This window comes from Chiloscyllium plagiosum, unplaced genomic scaffold (assembly GCF_037043375.1).
Source record: "Chiloscyllium plagiosum isolate Xiang-an unplaced genomic scaffold, Cpla_swu_hap1 HiC_scaffold_1, whole genome shotgun sequence".
Lineage (NCBI taxonomy): Eukaryota > Metazoa > Chordata > Chondrichthyes > Orectolobiformes > Hemiscylliidae > Chiloscyllium > Chiloscyllium plagiosum.
Window position 1 is genome coordinate 163672524 of NW_028270139.1, and position 19275 is coordinate 163691798.

The 19275-nt window shown below is 49.9% G+C and overlaps 1 protein-coding gene across 6 annotated transcripts in view; it reads right to left on the reverse strand.

Moving 5' to 3' along the window:
• Nucleotides 1–19275, reverse strand: part of dysf (dysferlin, limb girdle muscular dystrophy 2B (autosomal recessive)) — a 407686-nt gene that overhangs the window by 296184 nt on the left and 92227 nt on the right. For all 6 annotated transcript variants that reach the window (XM_087991921.1, XM_087991945.1, XM_087991926.1 and 3 more), the window contains exons 5-6: nucleotides 8683–8806; nucleotides 1486–1679 (exon numbers count right to left, since the gene is read on the reverse strand). In XM_087991921.1, coding sequence (XP_087848047.1) covers nucleotides 1486–1679; nucleotides 8683–8806 — 318 coding nt within the window. The remainder of the gene's footprint in view (nucleotides 1–1485; nucleotides 1680–8682; nucleotides 8807–19275) is intronic.

Consider the following 19275-nt stretch of genomic DNA (forward strand, 5'->3'; position numbering starts at 1 on the left):
CCAAAGCATCCACATCCTTTTGGTAATGTGGTGACCAGAACTGTACACAGTATTCTAAATGCGGCCGAACCAATGTCTTGTACAATGTTAGCATGACTTGCCAGCTCTTATACTCAATACCCCGTCCAATGAAGGGAAGCATACTATATGCCTTCTTGAGCACTCTATCCACCTGTGCAGCAACCTTCAGGGTACAATGGACCCTCACTCCCAGATCTCTCTGCCCCTTCAACTTTCCCCAAGGCTCTTCCGTTCATTGTATAATTCGCTCTAGAATTAGTCTTGCCTAAATGCATCACCTCACATTTGTCTGGATTGAACTACATTTGCCACTTTTCCGCCCGACTCTCCAGTCTATCTATATCCTCCTGTATTCTCTGACAGTCCCTTATGCTTTCTGCTACTCCACCAATCTTTGTGTTATCTGCAAACTTGCTGATCATACCAACAGTGCCCTCTTCCAGATCATTTATGTATATCACAAACAACAGTGGCCCCAGCACTGACCCCTGTGGAACACCACTGGTCACCTTTCTCCATTTCGAGAAACTCCCTTCAACTACTACTCTCTGTCTCCTGTTGCTCAACCAGTTCTTTATCCACCTAGCTAGGATACCCTGCACACCATGTGACTTCACTTTCTCTATTAGTTTACCATGGGGAACCTTATCAAACGCCTTACTAAAGTCCATATATATGACATCAACAGCCCTTCCTTCATCTATCAACTTGGTCACTTCCTCGAAGAACTATGGCCAACCCACTTAGCCTGCACATCCCTAGACACTATGGGTAATTCCCATGACCAATCCAACCTAACCTGAATATCTTTAGACTGTAGGAGGGAACCGGAGCAAACCCATGCCGACATGGGGAGAACGTGCAAACTCACACAGACAGTCACCTGAGACTGGAATCTGTGAGGCAACAGTGTTAACCACTGAGCCACTGTGCTGCCCCAATATCATAAGAATATAAAATAAGGTCTTTAATTGATCAACTTAGTGGGATTTGATGCTTAATTAGATTACTTACAGTGTGGAAACAGGCCCTTCGGCCCAACAAGTCCACACCGACTCTTTGAAGAGCAACCCAGCCAGACCCATTCCCCTACATTTACCCCTTCACCTAACACTACAGGCAATTCACCTAACCTGCACAGTTTTGGACTGTGGGAGGAAACTGGAGCACACCCACGCAGAGAATGTGCAAACTCTCCACAGACAATTGCCCGAGGCGGGAATTGAACCCAGGTCTCTGGCACTGTGAGGCAGCAGTACTAACCACTGTGCCACAAATGTGGTCATTCATTCATTTTGGTTTCTTCCTCCAACACTGACAGGATAAACGTTACTGTTGTGGATGAGAGTGTGGGTATGGGACTCGTTATCCATCCTATTACGCCATCACCCACCACCAATTCCATCCCTGTCCCATTAAGAAAGAGTCTTTGGCCCCAGTCTCCAAATTACACCTGGAACATGCCTGGAAGTCCTGTGGCTTGTTCGGTAGCAGAACCTTGGCTGGGCGCTTTCTTTTCCTGATGCCATGGATCACGGTGGTTGGTGGCTTCTTTGGCATTGCTGGAGGCTCTGTCCCTGGTACGCCAGGTATGGACTCCCCTTCATCGCCTGTGGCCAAAAGATCTTCAGTGTCCTCCTCTCCCTCACCGGCAGTGTCTGCAGGGGGGACAACAAAAGAAGGTGAGTGCTCAAAGGTTGAAAAGTGGGGCAAGGAGACTTTCATTCTTTAATGGGTTGGGAGCTTATCACTGCTGACAAGACCAGATGAAGCAACTTGGCATAATAATTTTTATTTTTATTTATTAATTGTTCTCAGGATGAGGGTGTCACTGGCTAACCCAATTATTGCCCGGTTGTGCAGAGGGACCTGGGTGCCCTTGTGCATGAATCACAAAAAGTTGGTTTGCACATGCAGCAGGTAAGGTAAATGGAATATTATCCTTCATTGCTAAAGGGATGGAGTTTAAAAACAGGGAGGTTATACTGCAGCTGTACAGGGTGCTGGTGAGGCCACACCTGGAGTACTGTGTACACATTTGGTCTCCTTACTTGAGAAAGGATGTACTGGAACTGGAAAGGGTGCAGAGGAGGTTCACTAGGTTGATTCTGGAGTTAAGAAGTTGGGCTTATGAAGAAAGATTGAGTAGACTGGGACTATACTCATTGGAATTTAGAAGAATGAGGGGGATTCTTGTAGAAACATAAAATTATGACGGGAATAGATAAGATAGAAGTAGGGAAGTTATTTTCACTGGTGGGTGAACCTAGAACCACGGGACATTGCCTCAAAACAAGGGTGATCAGATTTTGGAACTTTTTCACCCAAAGAAATCTGTGGGATTCCCTGCCCAATGAAGCAGTTGGAGCTGCCTCATTGAATGGTTTTAAGATAAAGATAGATAGATCTTTGAACAGTAAAGGGATGAAGGGTTGTGGTGAGTGGGTGGGTAAGTGGAGCTGAGTCCACGACAAAGATTAGCCATGATCTTATTGAATGGTGGAACAGGCTCAAGGGGCTAGAGGGCCTACTCCTGCTCCTTGGGTTCAGAGGGCATTGAAGAGAGGGCATTACTCCTGCCCCATCCAGTGGTGAATGGTGGTGGACAAGTAAACAACTCACTGAAGGAGAAGGCTCCACAAATATCCCCATTCTCAATGATAGAACAGCCCAGCACACCAGCACAAAAGGCAAGGCTGAAGCTTTCGCAGCAATCTTCACTCAGAAGTGCTGGGAGAATAATTCACCTCAGTCTCCTCCAGCAGTCCAGTGATACCACCACTGTGCCACCTCCTCCTGTCAATCAGGGGAATCTGATCTGATTCCCCTTCATTCCCACCACATCACCTCTAGCCTCCCAGCCTGCCTCCATCCCTTGCAATTTGCCCACCGATGAAACAGATCCACAGTGGACGCTAGTTCACTAACCCTACACTCAACCCTGGAAGAGCTGAACAACAAGGTCACTGACGCCAGACACCTGCTCATTGACTACAGCTCTACCTTCAACACCATTACCCCCTCCAGACTAATCTCAACGTTGGTCTCGGCTCCGCCCTTTGTAACTGGATCCTCAGCTTCCTGACCCGCAGACCGCAATCAGTGAGGATAGACAACTGCACCTCCTCCACAATAACACTCAACACTGGAGCCCCCCAGGGATTCATCCTCAGTCCCCTACTGTAGTTCCTGTACACCCAAACAAAAGCACCATCAACAAGTTTGTAGGACGGATATCTAACAACGATGAGTCAGAATACAGAATGGAGATAGAGGGCTTGGTGTGGTGGTGAAATGAGAACAACCTCTCCCTCAACGTCGGCAAAACTAAAGAACTGATCATTGGGTTCAGGAAGAGAGGAGAACAGGCCCCCATCTACATTGAGAGCATTAAGTTCCTTGGAGTGATAATAACCAACTGTCTGTCCTGGACTTCCCAGGCAGATGCCACAGTCATGATGACACAACAACAACACTTCTTCCTCAGGTGGCTAAGGAAATTCAGCATGTCCATGAGGACCTTCACCAACCTTTATAAAAAGCATCCTATCTGAGTACAGAACAGCTTATTGCAGCAACTGCTCTGCCCAGTACCATAAGAAACTACAAGAAAACTGTGTGCATAGCCCACACCATCACGGAAGTTGACCTCCCATTCATGGACTCCATTTACATTTTCATGTGGCAATGGAAAAGCTGCCAAATTCATCGAAGACCCCTCCCACCCCAGTAAAGCTCTCTTCCGCCCTCCTCCGAGGGTGGCACGATGGCTCAGTGGTTAGCCCTGCTGCCTCACAGCACCAGGGTCCCAGGTTCCATTCCACCCTCGGGTGACTGTGTGGAGTTTGCACATCCTCCACATGTCTGCATGGGTTTCCTCCGGGTGCTCCGGTTTCCTCCCACAGTCCAAAGACGTGCCGGTCAGATGAATTGGCCATGCTAAATTGCCCACAGTGTTAGGGCATTTGTCAGAGGGAAATGGGTCTGGGTGGGTTACTCTTCGGAGGGTCGGTATGGACTTGTTGGGCTGAAGGGCCTGTTTCCACACTATTGGGAATCTAATCAGGCAGAAGATACAGAAGCTTGAACACACGCACCAACAGGTTCAGGAACAGCTTCTTCCCGGCTATTATCAGACGGCTGAACAGACCTATCAAATTTCAAATCAAATGTCGTTCTCGGTGTGTGTGCCCCTCCTGTGCAGCTGTAACCTTGCTCTGTCTGAGCACCCTCTGGTCTGTATGTCCTTGTTTACTGCAATGTGCTTGTACTGCTCGCAAAACAGAACTTTTTACCATACTTAGATACATGTGACAACAACGAATCAAACCCAATCACCTACACCCCAATGATTTTTCACTCTTTGTTTATCAAGCACAGATCTGCCTCTGCCTCAAAAAATCTGTTTTCACAGCCTTTCAAGAAACTACGAAACAGATAGAAAAAACATTCTCTTCATCTCTGTTGACTTTTCCTGAATTCCATGAGTGTTTCTAATTGTTCTGCGGTTATGTTTCCTCAGTAATTACTTTTAATGCATTCCCTCTGACATATGGGAAGTTAACTGGTCAGAATGTACCAGAACTACCAAGTCCCTCTGAATTTCAACACGTAAGAAGATATTCCATCAGAATATACACCTCTGTTAGCTGGCTGTCCAACCTGCCTTTAGCTCCTTGGCTGTGTCCCCTCTCCCCAAAAAAGGAGAGAAAAATAACAGAGAAACTGCAGAAAAGTGGGGAGTGCAGTTGAAGGAGTTAAGAGAGGGATTCCTTGACCGATTGAAACCACTCCCAGGAATGTCATGAAGCAAATAACAACTGAAAGGAGTGTGGGTGCTGTAAATCAGAAACAAAACCCTAAACTGCTGGGAAAAGCTCAGCAGGTCTGGCAGCATCCGTGCAGAGAAATCAAGAGTTAACGTTTCGGGTTCCAGAGAGGAACTAAGGAAGATCTGAGGAAGGGTCACTGGACCCGAAACGTTAACTCTTGAACCAAGTGACACCAGTTAATGCAATGGCCTTCCCCACAATGTGACCCCTACCCCAGTGAGGGGCTCGTCCTACCGCCTCTCAAAGAAGGTCTGAACCACCCACGCTGTTAAAACTCTGTCTTTAAACGCAGAAAAAGACTCCCCAGCTCACAGCAAGTGAGCAGCGAACCCATGAGATCTGTGAATTACACTCTGCATTCACTCCTGGGGTGTGAGTGTCGCTGACTGGCCAGCATTTATTGCCACCTCTAGTTGCCTCGAGAGAACACCCACTGCTGCTGGAAGGACTCCCAATGCGATCCTAGCGAACACATTGAACATATTCCATAGTACTGACCACAAAAGAGGGATGATTCACTCAACATGACCATGCCGCAAGTGTCCTGCTCCCGCAGCTATTCATCCAACGCCAGCCATGCGTTCCTTTGATTCCTTTCCGGTAACCGCTCTCTGGTTAACGGAGGCTCGCCTGGTTTCCCTGTCGAATTCAATCATGACTGTCCGATGCTTATGACCCCTGCTTTTGGATCCTCCATAATTGGAATCTATTTAACAAGACACTCAGAATACCTCACAACTCCCGATTAACCCCGTCACGGCCTGGCTAATGGAACTGAATACAAATAAGGAATTTGTGGGGGTTTGGGTAACATATTAACCTTGATGTGCCTCAGTATAGATACTGAGTTAATATAATGGTGTAAAGTGGGCTAGCTTCAAGGAGACGACACTTGTGTATCTTTCACAATTACGTTAAACAGAAAGAGTTTATTAGAACTCAAGGAATAAGGGGTAACCTAGTGAAACGATCTTAGGAGCCTTGACAGGGTAGATGGGCAAAGGTCATTACCCTTGTATGACCAGAAATCTCAGAATTAAAGGGTCACGCGCTTGAGACAGAGATGAGGAGGAAATTCTTCTCTGACAGGGAAGTGAATCTGTGAGAATTCTTTACCACGGGGGCAGAGGACACTGGGTGGTTAAGTGCATTCAAGGCTGAGATAGATTTTTAATCAGCAAGAGACCTTACATGAATTAGGCAGGAAAGTGGTTTTGAGGATTATTAGATCAGCCATCAGTTCCAGAGCAGACTGAATGGCCTTCTCCTGCTTATAGAACATACAAGATAGAGTAATACAGCACAGAACATGCCCTTCGGCCCTCCTAATCTAAGTGCATCCTCCTACACTATCCCATCATCATCCATGTACTTATCCAAGGATTGTTTAAATCTCCCTAATGTGGCTGAGTTGACTACATTGGCAGACAGGGCATTCCATGCCCTTATCACTCTCTGCATAAAGAACCTGCCGGTGGCACAGTGGTTAGCACTGCTGCTTCACAGCGTCAGAGACCCGGGTTCAATACCCGCCTCAGGCGACTGACTGTGTGGAGTTTGCACGTTCTCCCCATGTCTGTGTGGGTTTCCTCCGGGTACTCCGGTTTCCTCCCACAGTCCAAAGATGTGCAGGTCAGGTGAATTGGCCATACTAAATTGCCCGTAGTATTAGGTAAGGGGTAAATGTAGGGGTATGGATGGGTTGCGCTTCGGCGGGGCGGTGTGGACTTGTTGGGCCGAAGGGCCTGTTCCACACTGTAAGTAATCTGACATCTGCCTTAAATCTAACACCCCTCAATTTGTAGTTATTAATGGTCTCCTTCTGCTGATGGTCTGGAAAAAGGAGCGACCAGTTTATCATTACCTGTCATCATCACCGAGAATAACTACAAAGATATTAAAAGCAAGAGTCTGTAGGTGATGAAATTGCGGGTGTCATTGTGTGAGAGATGGGTGCTGATTACTTGACCATGCACTTGCTTCAGAGTTTGAAAGTTCTGCGTTGAAAACCCCACAGCAGGATTGGACAGGGGTAATCTGGGTAATATTCTGTAGCGAAGGTGAGAATGCTACACTGTCAAAGATATCATTTGCTTGATCAGATGTTATATGCTCAAGATCACAGTGGTGCTGGAAAAGCACAGCAGGTCAGGCAGCATCCGAGGAGCAGGAAAATCGACGTTTCGGGCAAAAGCCCTTCGTCAGGATTCCTGATGAAGGCCTTTTGCCCGAAACATCGATTTTCCTGCTTCTCGGATGCTGTCTGACCTGCTGTGCTTTTCCAGCACCACTCTGATCTTGACTCTGATCTCTAGCATCTGCAGTTCTCACTTTCACCTAGATGTTATATGCTGTCCATGTCTACTGTAGTAACTTGAGCAAGGTTTAAAGATTCCTGAAGAAGGGCTTATGCCCGAAACGTCGATTCTCCTGTTCCTTGGATGCTGCCTGACCTGCTGCGCTTTTCCAGCAACACATTTTCAGCTCTGATCTCCAGCATCTGCAGACCTCACTTTCTCCTCAAGGTTTAAAGATGCAATGTTAATCATAAACAAACAACAGTCACTTTTCTAGCTGTCCCAGTGAACAATAGCCCCTCAGCCAACACCAACACAAACAGGTGAATTGATTCATTGAGTCTGTAATATCCTCCAGGATCTCACTGTGTACCACAGGGCGGTGTATTTGACTACATGCCCAATTGAAGTAAAGATAGGAAGATTCTTATTTTTCAAAGAGTCTTTGGAACTCTCTTCCTAAATAGACAATAGAAGCAGGTTCAAAAAATGTTTCTGAAAGCAGAGTTAGACAGATTCTTGGTAAGAAATGAGGTGAAAGGTCAGTAGAATGTGGAGTACTGAAATTATTCACTGAAGGGTGGGACAGGCTTGAGAAGCTGAACAGCCTACTCCTGGACCTAATTTGGATGTTTATGTATCAGAATTAAAACTCACCCAACACCAGGTTATAGTCCAACAGGTTTATTTGGAAGCACTAGCTTTCAGAGCGCTGCACCTTCACAAGTAGCTAGTGGGGCAGGATCACAAGACTCAGAATTAATAATAAAAGGTCAAAGCGTCATACAACTGATGCGATGTAGTTAACAAGCCTAGATTGCTGATAAATCTTTAATCACTTGGAATGGGGTTGCAGGTTTCAATTGAATAATATGCAACTCGATTAATCAAGGCCTTTTTTCCACTTGACGTGGTGTCATTCCAGGGAAATGTTACCAAACCCAGCATCCAAGACAAAGCACCACATCCACAAACATTCCCTCCCTCCACTACCGACGCTCAGTAATAGCAGTACGTACCATCTACAAGATGCACTGCAGAAATTCACCAAAGATCCTCAGGCAGCACCTTCCAAAACCACAACCACTTCCATCCAGAAGGACAAGGGCAGCTGATACATGGGAACACCACCCCCTGCAAGTTCCCCTCCAAGGCACTCACCATCCTGACTTGGAAATATATCGCCGTTCCTTCACTGTCGCTGGGTCAGAATCCTGGAATTCCCTCCCTCAGGGCATTGTGGGTCAACCCACAGCACATGGAGTGGTTCAAGAAGGTAGCTCACCCCCACCTTCTCAAGGGGCAACTAGGGACGGGCAATAAATGCTGGGCCTAGCCAGCAATGTTCACATTCTATGATTGAAATTTTAAGACATCTTGCTCCAAGATTTTCGTACAAGGGGATTTATGATTCAACCAAATTGGAGATCGGAGCTCCATTGTGCAGAATTCCCGACTGACTTGCAGAAATCTTAGAGTCTGCACCCACCAATGCTCACAATCGACATCTCCCAATTCCCACACCATCTTACCGGTGGGTTCATCAGTGTCCCCCAACACTTCCGTCGTTGTCACCTCAGGTTGAGCTGGTGTCGGTGGGAACAGGGGTGCTGCTCCCGGAGGAGGTATGTATGAAGCCTGCAGGACTATGATGGCCTGTAAATGACGAGGACAAAAGAAAACCATAATTAGCTAAAGCTGGCCAAGATGGAAGATGTGTCCACCACAGTGCACAGATCTTTGATGATAAACGAGTGCCCCTTTAAGATCAGGAAGTCTGAACGCCATTTCTACACCTTCTCTGCGGCTGTAACACTGTATGCTGCACGGTTCTGCGACCCTGATGCACTTTGGACGGTGCAATCGGCCTGTAGAGCTCGCAAAACAAGACTTTTCACTGTGACAACAAGAAATCAAATTAGGCTCGGATCATTTCTGTTGGACCAGAGGAACATCACAGATTGTAACATTCACCTTAATTTTCAGTTGAAGTGCAGCATTACGTGACTGACAAAATGAACGGTCCAATTAAATTGCCTTTCTCGTTAGTGGTAGTCATGACTTGGACTGGGGTGTACGAAGTTAAACATGATTTTTAACTCATTAGTGGTGCATACGTTAAGCTCAATGCATAGTTCTCTCAGCACCGGGTTAGTCAGTGTTTGGATTCAGAGACCTCAGCACAGCAGTACCAGGGACAGACTGTACGATGGAAGATTTAGATGAAGCATTAAACGCACACTCTGTCTGTCCTGTCGCCTGGATGTGAATGATCCTGTGGTACTACTTTGAACCAGAGCAGGACTGCTCTCCTACTGCCTTTCCAACTTGTATACCTCATCAAACAAAAACAGATGATCTGGAAACGTTCCCATTGGTATTTTTGAGAGTTCGCTACACACAGACTGACTGCCTGTCCATGCAACACTTCTAAAATAGTTCATTAAATGTGAGAGGAGTTGGAGTCTCCTGAAATAGTCAATCATGTAGTACAAGTATTTGTAAACTCCTGTTTCCTTTCTGTTAGGCCTGCACCCATTCTGTTAGACCCCAAACTGTCCCATTCCCTCAATTACACCAGAGGCTCTCACCTACACCTTTAATCTTTGTCAATAGGTCAAAGGCGATAGAATGTCCTTTATTGTCACGTGCTCAAATACAGACACATAGGAATACAGTGAAACATTTTATACTAATGCCTCGTATGGCACCATCTCAGGGACAAATACTGAGGTACAAATCTGAGATAGGAGAAGAGGAATAAAAAATCAAAGCAGTTGCATTACTTGACAGTGATTATAGGACCTAGTAAAAAGGATAGACATTACAGTTAGATATCTAAATTACACAGAGGTATTACTTTGTCGCAACTCAGTGCAGGGACATTCACACATGATCTGACCGCCCGCACCAGACCCCAGTCCAATAGCAGGCTCCGCTCTGCAACAAGACTCCAGTCTCTCAACTACTCCGGGACACACTACCCACTGCGGCCTCCGCTCCAGAAATCACTCCCCGCAACGGGACTCACTCCCTGTCCCTGTCTCCGCTCCGGGACTCACTCTGTATCCCTGTCTCTGCTCTGGGACTCACACCCTACCCTGGGACGCACTCCCTGCTCTGGAACTCACTCACGCTCTACAACCTCCACACTGGAACTCACTCCCTGTCCCTGCCTCCGCTCCAGGACTCACTCCCTGTCCCTGTCTCCGCTCTGGGCCTCACACCCTACCCTGGGACGCACTCCCTGCTCCGGAAATCACTCCCGCTCTACAACCTCCGCTCTGGGACTCACTCCCTGTCCCTGTCTCCACTCCGGGACTCACTCCCTGTCCCAGTCTCCGCTCTGGGACTCACTCCCTGTCCCAGTCTCCGCTCCGGGACTCACTCCCTGTCCCTGTCTCCGCTCTGGGACTCACTCTCTCTCCCTGTCTCCGCTCTGGGACTCACTCCCTGTCCCTGTCTCCGCTCTGGGATTCACTCCCTGTCCCTGTCTCCGCTCTGGGATTCACTCCCTGTCCCTGTCTCTGCTCCGGGACTCACTCCCTGTCCCTGTCTCCGCTCTGGGACTCACTCCCTGTCCCTGTCTCCGCTCTGGGATTCACTCCCTGTCCCTGTCTCCGCTCTGGGATTCACTCCCTGTCCCTGTCTCCGCTCTGGGACTCACTCCCTATCCCTGTCTCCGCTCTGGGACTCACTCCCTATCCCTGTCTCCGCTCTGGGACTCACTCCCTATCCCTGTCTCCGCTCTGGGACTCACTCCCTGTCCCTGTCTCCGCTCTGGGACTCACTCTCTCTCCCTGTCTCCGCTCTGGGACTCACTCCCTGTCCCAGTCTCCGCTCCGGGACTCACTCCCTGTCCCTGTCTCCGCTCCGGGACTCACTCCCTGTCCCTGTCCCCGCTCCGGGACTCACTCCCTGTCCCTGTCTCCGCTCCGGGACTCACTCCCTGTCCCTGTCTCCGCTCCGGGACTCACTCCCTGTCCCTGTCCCCGCTCCGGGACTCACTCCCTGTCCCTGTCTCCGCTCCGGGACTCACTCCCTGTCCCTGTCTCCGCTCTGGGATTCACTCCCTGTCCCTGTCTCCGCTCCGGGACTCACTCTCTCTCCCTGTCTCCGCTCTGGGACTCACTCCCTGTCCCTGTCTCCGCTCTGGGATTCACTCCCTGTCCCTGTCTCTGCTCTGGGACTCACTCCCTGTCCCTGTCTCCGCTCCGGGACTCACTCCCTGTCCCTGTCCCCGCTCTGGGACTCACTCCCTGTCCCAGTCTCCGCTCCGGGACTCACTCCCTGTCCCTGTCTCCGCTCTGGGACTCACTCCCTGTCCCTGTCTCTGCTCCGGGACTCACTCCCTGTCCCTGTCTCTGCTCCGGGACTCACTCCCTGTCCCTGTCCCCGCTCCGGGACTCACTCCCTGTCCCTGTCTCTGCTCCGGGACTCACTCCCTGTCCCAGTCTCCGCTCCGGGACTCACTCCCTGTCCCTGTCTCCGCTCTGGGATTCACTCCCTGTCCCTGTCTCCGCTCTGGGATTCACTCCCTGTCCCTGTCTCCGCTCTGGGACTCACTCCCTGTCCCTGTCTCTGCTCCGGGACTCACTCCCTGTCCGAGTCTCCGCTCCGGGACTCACTCTCTCTCCCTGTCTCCGCTCTGGGATTCACTCCCTGTCCCTGTCTCCGCTCCGGGACTCACTCTCTCTCCCTGTCTCTGCTCCGGGACTCACTCCCTGTCCCAGTCTCCGCTCCGGGACTCACTCCCTGTCCCAGTCTCCGCTCCGGGACTCACTCCCTGTCCCTGTCACCGCTCCGGGACTCACTCCCTGTCCCTGTCACCGCTCCGGGACTCACTCCCTGTCCCTGTCTCCGCTCCGGGACTCACTCCCTGTCCCTGTCACCGCTCCGGGACTCACTCCCTGTCCCAGTCTCCGCTCCGGGACTCACTCCCTGTCCCAGTCTCCGCTCCGGGACTCACTCCCTGTCCCTGTCTCCGCTCCGGGACTCACTCCCTGTCCCTGTCCCGGCTCTGGGACTCACTCCCTGTCCCTGTCCCCGCTCCGGGACTCACTCCCTGTCCCTGTCCCCGCTCCGGGACTCACTCCCTGTCCCTGTCTCCGCTCCGGGACTCACTCCCTGTCCCAGTCTCCGCTCCGGGACTCACTCCCTGTCCCTGTCCCCGCTCTGGGACTCACTCCCTGTCCCAGTCTCCGCTCCGGGACTCACTCCCTGTCCCTGTCTCCGCTCCGGGACTCACTCCCTGTCCCTGTCTCCGCTCCGGGACTCACTCCCTGTCCCTGTCTCCGCTCCGGGACTCACTCCCTGTCCCAGTCTCCGCTCCGGGACTCACTCCCTGTCCCAGTCCCCGCTCCGGGACTCACTCCCTGTCCCAGTCTCCGCTCTGGGACTCACTCCCTCTCCCTGTCTCCGCTCCGGGACTCACTCCCTCTCCCTGTCTCCGCTCCGGGACTCACTCCCTGTCCCAGTCTCCGCTCTGGGACTCACTCTCTCTCCCTGTCCCCGCTCCGGGACTCACTCCCTGTCCCTGTCTCCGCTCCGGGACTCACTCCCTGTGTCCGCTCTGGGACTCACTCCCTGTCCCAGTCTCCGCTCCGGGACTCACTCCCTGTCCCAGTCCCCGCTCCGGGACTCACTCTCTCTCCCTGTCTCTGCTCTGGGACTCACTCCCTGTCCCAGTCTCCGCTCCGGGACTCACTCCCTGTCCCTGTCTCCGCTCCGGGACTCACTCCCTGTCCCTGTCCCCGCTCTGGGACTCACTCCCTGTCCCAGTCTCCACTCCGGGACTCACTCCCTGTCCCTGTCTCCGCTCCGGGACTCACTCCCTGTCCCTGTCCCCGCTCCGGGACTCACTCCCTGTCCCAGTCTCCACTCCGGGACTCACTCCCTGTCCCAGTCTCCACTCCGGGACTCACTCCCTGCTCCGGGACTCACTCCCTGTCCCTGTCCCCGCTCCGGGACTCACTCCCTGTTCCTGTCTCCGCTCCGGGACTCACTCCCTGTGTCCGCTCTGGGACTCACTCCCTGTCCCAGTCTCCGCTCCGGGACTCACTCCCTGTCCCAGTCTCCGCTCAGGGACTCACTCCCTGTTCCTGTCCCCGCTCCGGGACTCACTCCCTGTGTCCGCTCTGGGACTCACTCCCTGCTCTGGGACTCATTCCCTGTCCCTGTGTCCACTCTGGGATTTTCCCCCCGGGTTCTCCATCTCTGCTATTCCCTTCTAGGTAAGTCCATATGATTAGTTGAAGAAAAATGCTGTAAAGGAGGGAAAAGAAAGAGAAAACAGAAAACAATTGGGTGGAGTAAAGGGTGTCTTGCAGGATCATCTGATTCAGCCTTACTCTCTCTGTGGAAGATGGTTAGATCCATTTGTAGTATATCTGTCCTGGACCAATGGTGTAAAACCACAGCTAGTGCACAGGATAGGCACCAACAGAGAGCTGATGGGAAGAATGGCCTGTTACTATAGTATGATGTAAATTTGGGCAGCACGGTGGCTCAGTGGTTAGCACTACTGCCTCCCAGCACCAGGGACCTGGGTTCAATGCCAACCTTGGGTGACTGTCTGTGCACAGTGTGCATGGTCTCCCTGTGTTGGATTGGTTTTCTCCCACAGTACAAAGACGTGCAGGTTAGGTGGGTTGGCCATGGGAAATGCCCACGATGATGGCAATTTCTTTCCCGCGAGGACATTAGTGCAGCAAATGAAAATCAATAGAACTGTGGATGCTGTAAACCAGAAATTGCCGGAAAAGCTCAGCAGATCTAGCAACATCTACGGAGAGAAATCAGAGGTAACATTTTGGGTCAAGTGACCTTCTTTAGGACCATGAAGCCAATGGGTTTTTCTGACAATCAGTTCATGGTCATCATTAGACTCTTGATTCCAGACTTTTATTGAATTCAAATTCTACCCTCTGCTTTGTCCAGGATACGACCTGCTCACACCACTATGTCATTGCCTACTCAGAAACTGTTACCCTCCATTCCTATTGAGTCTCAGAATTGGCCGCAGTCTCTGTCCTCACACGTCGCTCACTGGGCAGATTTCTTTGGGTCTATATTGCATGTCAGTAATAAGAAAAACATTGACTAGATTTGCTTCAATAGAGGTCTTTCACTCTGGCTAGGAATGATGGGAAAGCAGGGCCTCCATTGCTGTCTCTGAGTTTCTCTCCAACATCATCAACTCAGTTGTTGCCCAGCAGAAACCAGCCACTGCTTAGCAGGAGTTTGTAAGCTCACATTTTCCAAATGCTCCCACTACCAATGGGGAGCCTGCTTTCTGACATTCCATCGCATGGCAACCCCTATCTGTTTACAATGTTTCCCCACTGGGGAATCAGGGTATCAGAAATACAGAAACCATCTGTGGATGACTCACTGAAAGGAAGGAGCCCAGATAACAATCCCATCAGATTGAGGGTGACAAAGACTAACAACCACCCCCCCCCCACCCCCCCCCCCCACCCACCCACCCCCACCCCCACCCCACACGGTGTTTGCAGTGAAAGTAATGCTCCCTCTACACTGTCCCCATCAAACACTCCCAGCACAGGGACAGCACGGGGTTAGATACAGAGTAAAGCTCCCTCTACACTGTCCCCATCAAACACTCCCAGCACAGGGACAGCACGGGGTTAGATACAGAGTAAAGCTCTCTCTACACTGTCCCCATCAAACACTCCCAGGACAGGGACAGCATGGGGTTAGATACAGAGTAAAGCTCCCTCTACACTGTCCCCATCAAACACTCCCAGCACAGGGACAGCACAGGGTTAGATACAGAGTAAAGCTCCCGCTACACTGTCCCCATCAAACGCTTCCAGGACAGGGACAGCACCAGGTTAGATTCAGAGTAGAGCTTTCTCTACATTGTCCCTATCAAACAGCCTCAGGACAGGGACAGCACAGAGTTAGATACAAAGTAAAACTCCCTCTACTCTGCCCCCATCAAACACTCCCAGGACAGGGACAGTATGCACTTAGATAGAGCGTATATGTTGTAGCAGCAGTGTGTACCAACTACAAGATGCGCTGCAGAAATTCACCCAAAGATCCTCAGACAGCACTTTCCAAACCCATAACCATTTCCATCCAGAAGGACAAGGGCAGCAGATACATGGAAACACCACCCCCTGCAAGTTCCCCTCCAAGCTATTCACCATCCTGACTTGGAAATATATCACCGTTCCTTCACTGTCACTGGGTCACAATCCTGGAATTCCCTCCCTAAAGGCATTGTGGGTCAACCCCCAGCACATGGACTGCAGCGGTTCAAGAAGGCAGCTCACCCCCACCTTCTCAAGGGGCAACTAGGGGTGGACAATAAATGCTGGGCCCAGCCAGTGACACCCACATCCCACAGATGAATACATTTTAAAAATTCTGTTTCTGACCCCCTGCTGTCCCTTTTTTCAGGAGTGCTTGATGGGGTCAATATCAAGGAAATTTCACTCTGTATCTAACGCTGTGCTGTACCTGTATTGGGAGTGTTTGATAGGGACAGTGAAGAGGGAGTACAGTCACTGCCTTTGTCTTAGAATAACCACAGACTACGTATTTTCTGTTTCAGCTTATCCCTGATTTAAATGCAGAGAGGGTTTCTAAACATAATGAAATGATTGTCCCAGAGAGAGAGAGAGAGAGAGAGAGGGGTTTGAACCAGCTGACAGAGTAATCTGGAGTTTGGAACGTTGTGGACTTCAGTAATGCTGATCCCAGTCTTCGGGAGAATTCCTGGAGGAGGCTGGAGGCTGGAACAGAGCCAAGCAGTGGTTGATTTGAGTTGCTGCTGGAGATGCTGCTGTGCTCAGCTGGATAGGTTCAGCCTGAGGACGGCCCGAATGAATGCTAGGAGGCAAGAGGTAGCAGTGATGAGCGGCTGTGTTTCTTTTGTAAGGTTTGGGAAAGAAAGGGACACATGGATATTGAGTGTCAGAGATAGGTTAGAATTTTGGAGAAAGAGAAATAAGGGAAAAGATACTCACAAAGGAAAAGATCTCAGTCCTGCCGCTCAAACCCTTTCCAATGTGACCAAGACTGGTGTGGGCCCTAACGCATCTATTTGCACAGGCACCAAATACTCTGCTTCTCTGGAAGTTCATTCCATACATGAACTACCCCCGTGCCAGTAGCAGTGGTGGACTATCCCTCTTTATGGGCATTTAAACGGGCATTGGATAGGCATATGGAGGATAGTGGGCTAGTGTAGGTTAGGTGGGCTTGGATCGGCGCAACATCGAGGGCCAAAGGGCCTGTACTGCGCTGTATTTTTCTATGTTCTATCTTCTATGTTCCAGCCTTGGGTAGCTGCCTATGTGGAGTTTGCACATTTTCCCTGTGATCAGCCAGGGCTTTAGAGAGTTACAAGGTAGTCAGGAAGGAACTGAAGAATGGACTTAGGAGAGATGGAAGGGGGCTTGAAAAAGCATTAGCAAGTAGGATTAAGGAAAACCATCAGGCGCTCTACATTTATGTGAGGAACAAGAGGATGGAAAGAGTGAGGGTGGGGCTGATCAGGGATAGTGGAGGGAAGCCTGGAGTCGGAGAAAGTAGGGGAGGTCCTTAATGAATACTTTGTTTCAGTATTCACACTAAGAGGGATCTTGATGTTTCTGAGGACAGCGTGAAACAGACTGATATGCTCAAATAGGTTGACGTTAAGAAGGAGGATGTGCTGAAAATTTTGAAAAACATAAGGATAGATCAATCCCCTGGGCCAGACGTGATATACTTGAGGTTTCTGCAGGAAGCAAGGGAAGAGATTGCTGCACCTTTGACGAAGATCTTTGCATCCTCACTGTCCACTGGAATAGTACCAGATGATTGGAGGGTGGCAAATGTTATTCTTTTAAGCAAGAAAGGCAATAGGGATAATCCTGGGAATTATAGACAAGTCAGTCTCATGTCAGTGGTGGGCAAATAATTGGAGATTTCTGAGAGACAGGATTTATGATTACCTGGAAAACCATAGTTCAATTAGAGATAGTCAGCATGACTTTGTGAGGGACAGGTCATGCCTCACAAGCCTTATTGAATACTTTGAGGACGTGACAAAATACAATGATGAAGGTAGAGCAGTGGATGTGGTGTATATGAATTTTAGCAAGGCATTTGATCAGGTTCCCCATGGTAGACTCATTCAGAAAGTAAGGAGGCATGGGATACAGGAAAGTCTGGCTGTCAGGATACAGAATTGGCTAGCCCATAGTAGACAGAGGATGGTAGTAGATGGAAAGTATTCAGCCTGGAGCACAGTAACCAGTGGTGTTCCACAGGGATCAGTTCTGGGGCTTCTGCTGTTTGTGATTTTTATAAATGACTTGGATGAGGAAGTGGAAGGGTGGGTTAATAGGTTGCCAATGACACGAAGGTTGGTGGAACTGTGGGTAGTGTGGAGGGCTGTTGTAGTTTGCAACGGGACATTGACAGGATGCAGAACTGGGCTGAGAAGTGGCAGATGGAGTTCAACCTGGATAAGTGCAAAGTGATTCATTTTGGAAGGTTGAATTTGAATGCAGGTTACAGGGTTAAAGGCAGGATTCTTAGCAGTGTGGTGAATCAGAGGGATCTTGGGGTCCACATCCATAGATCCCTCAAAGTTGCCTCCAAGGTTTGTTAAGAAGCCAAATGGTGAGTTGGTTTTCATGAGCAGGGGGACTGAGTTTAAGAGCCACGAGGTTATGCAGCAGCTCTATAGAGCCCTGGTTAGACCACACTTGGAATATTGTGTTCAGTTATGGTCGCATCATTATGGGAAGGATGTGGAAGCTTTTAGACAGGGTGCAGAGGAGATTTACCAGAATGCTGCCTGGACTGTTGACATGTCTTATGAAGAAAGGTTGAGGGAGCTAGGGCTTTTCTCGTTGCAGCGAAGAAGGGTAAGAGGTGACTTGATAGAGGTGTACAAGATGATGAGAGGCATAGATAGAGTGGATAGTCAGAGACATTTTCCCACATAGGAAATGGCTATCAATAGAGAGCATCATTTTAAGATGATTGGAGGAAGGTTTAGGGGACATGTCAGAGGTAGGTTCTTTACACAGAGAGGCATACGTGCATGGACTGCACTGCCAGCGGTGGTAGTAGAATCAAGACATTAGGGACATTTAAGCGATTCTTGGACAGACACACGGGAGATAGTACAATGAAGGGTATGTAGGTTAGACTGATCTTGGAGTAGGATAAAAGGCCGGCACAACATTGTGGGCCAAAGGGCCTCTACTGTGCTGTACTGTTCTATGTTCTATGTCTGCATGGGTTTCCTCCCATCGTTCAAACAGGTGCAGGTCAGGTGGATTGACTGGGCTAAATTGGCCATAGTGTGCAGACGAGGTGGATTAGCCAAGGGTTACAGGGATAGGGTAGGCAAGTGGGTATCTGGGTGGGATGCTCTTCAGAGGGTCAGTCTCTACTCGATGGGCCGAATGGCCTGCTTCCATGCTGTCGGGATTCTATGATTCTTATCTCCCGATTCTGAGTGGATTATTTTGTTTCCCCTCCCTGGGTACTTCCTTCCTCTCCAGTTAAAACCTTCCAATGGTTTCACTCGGCAGTTGTTTCATTCCTGCTGGAATGTGTTCTTGCTGACCAGGCATGTCCTTGGTCTGTGTTCTTGCAGCCCTGGATTTTACAGGCATTCCAGTTCCCTGACTCACATCGCTGCTGCTTTCTGCTCTTGCTGAATCACTGATTCCACACTCGCAATTGGGAGCCAGCTGGGGGAGATCGAATCCAGCATGTGAACCCACCACCCCTTCCCCCTCACTCCCACACTACACCCACTCCAGCACCAGGCTGCGTTGGGCCTGTTAAAGCCACAATGCCCAATTTAATATTTCACTAAATCAAACTGGGCAGGGCTCCTTCGACATTATAACTGAGGTGTAGAAATAAATTGGAAACTCTCACAAAATCAAACAAGGTCACCGAAGGAAAGACCCGGAGAACACGCCCAGGCACCTATTCTCCTGCAATCTGTTCTCTTCAGCAACCTCAAGGCTCCAACACTGGGATCTGTGTCTTCAGTCCCAGTTTCTAAACATTGCAGTTCCCTTCATGATCCTCTCTTACTCTCCAAAACTCCCCAACTTCAGATGCTCCCCAAAACCTAC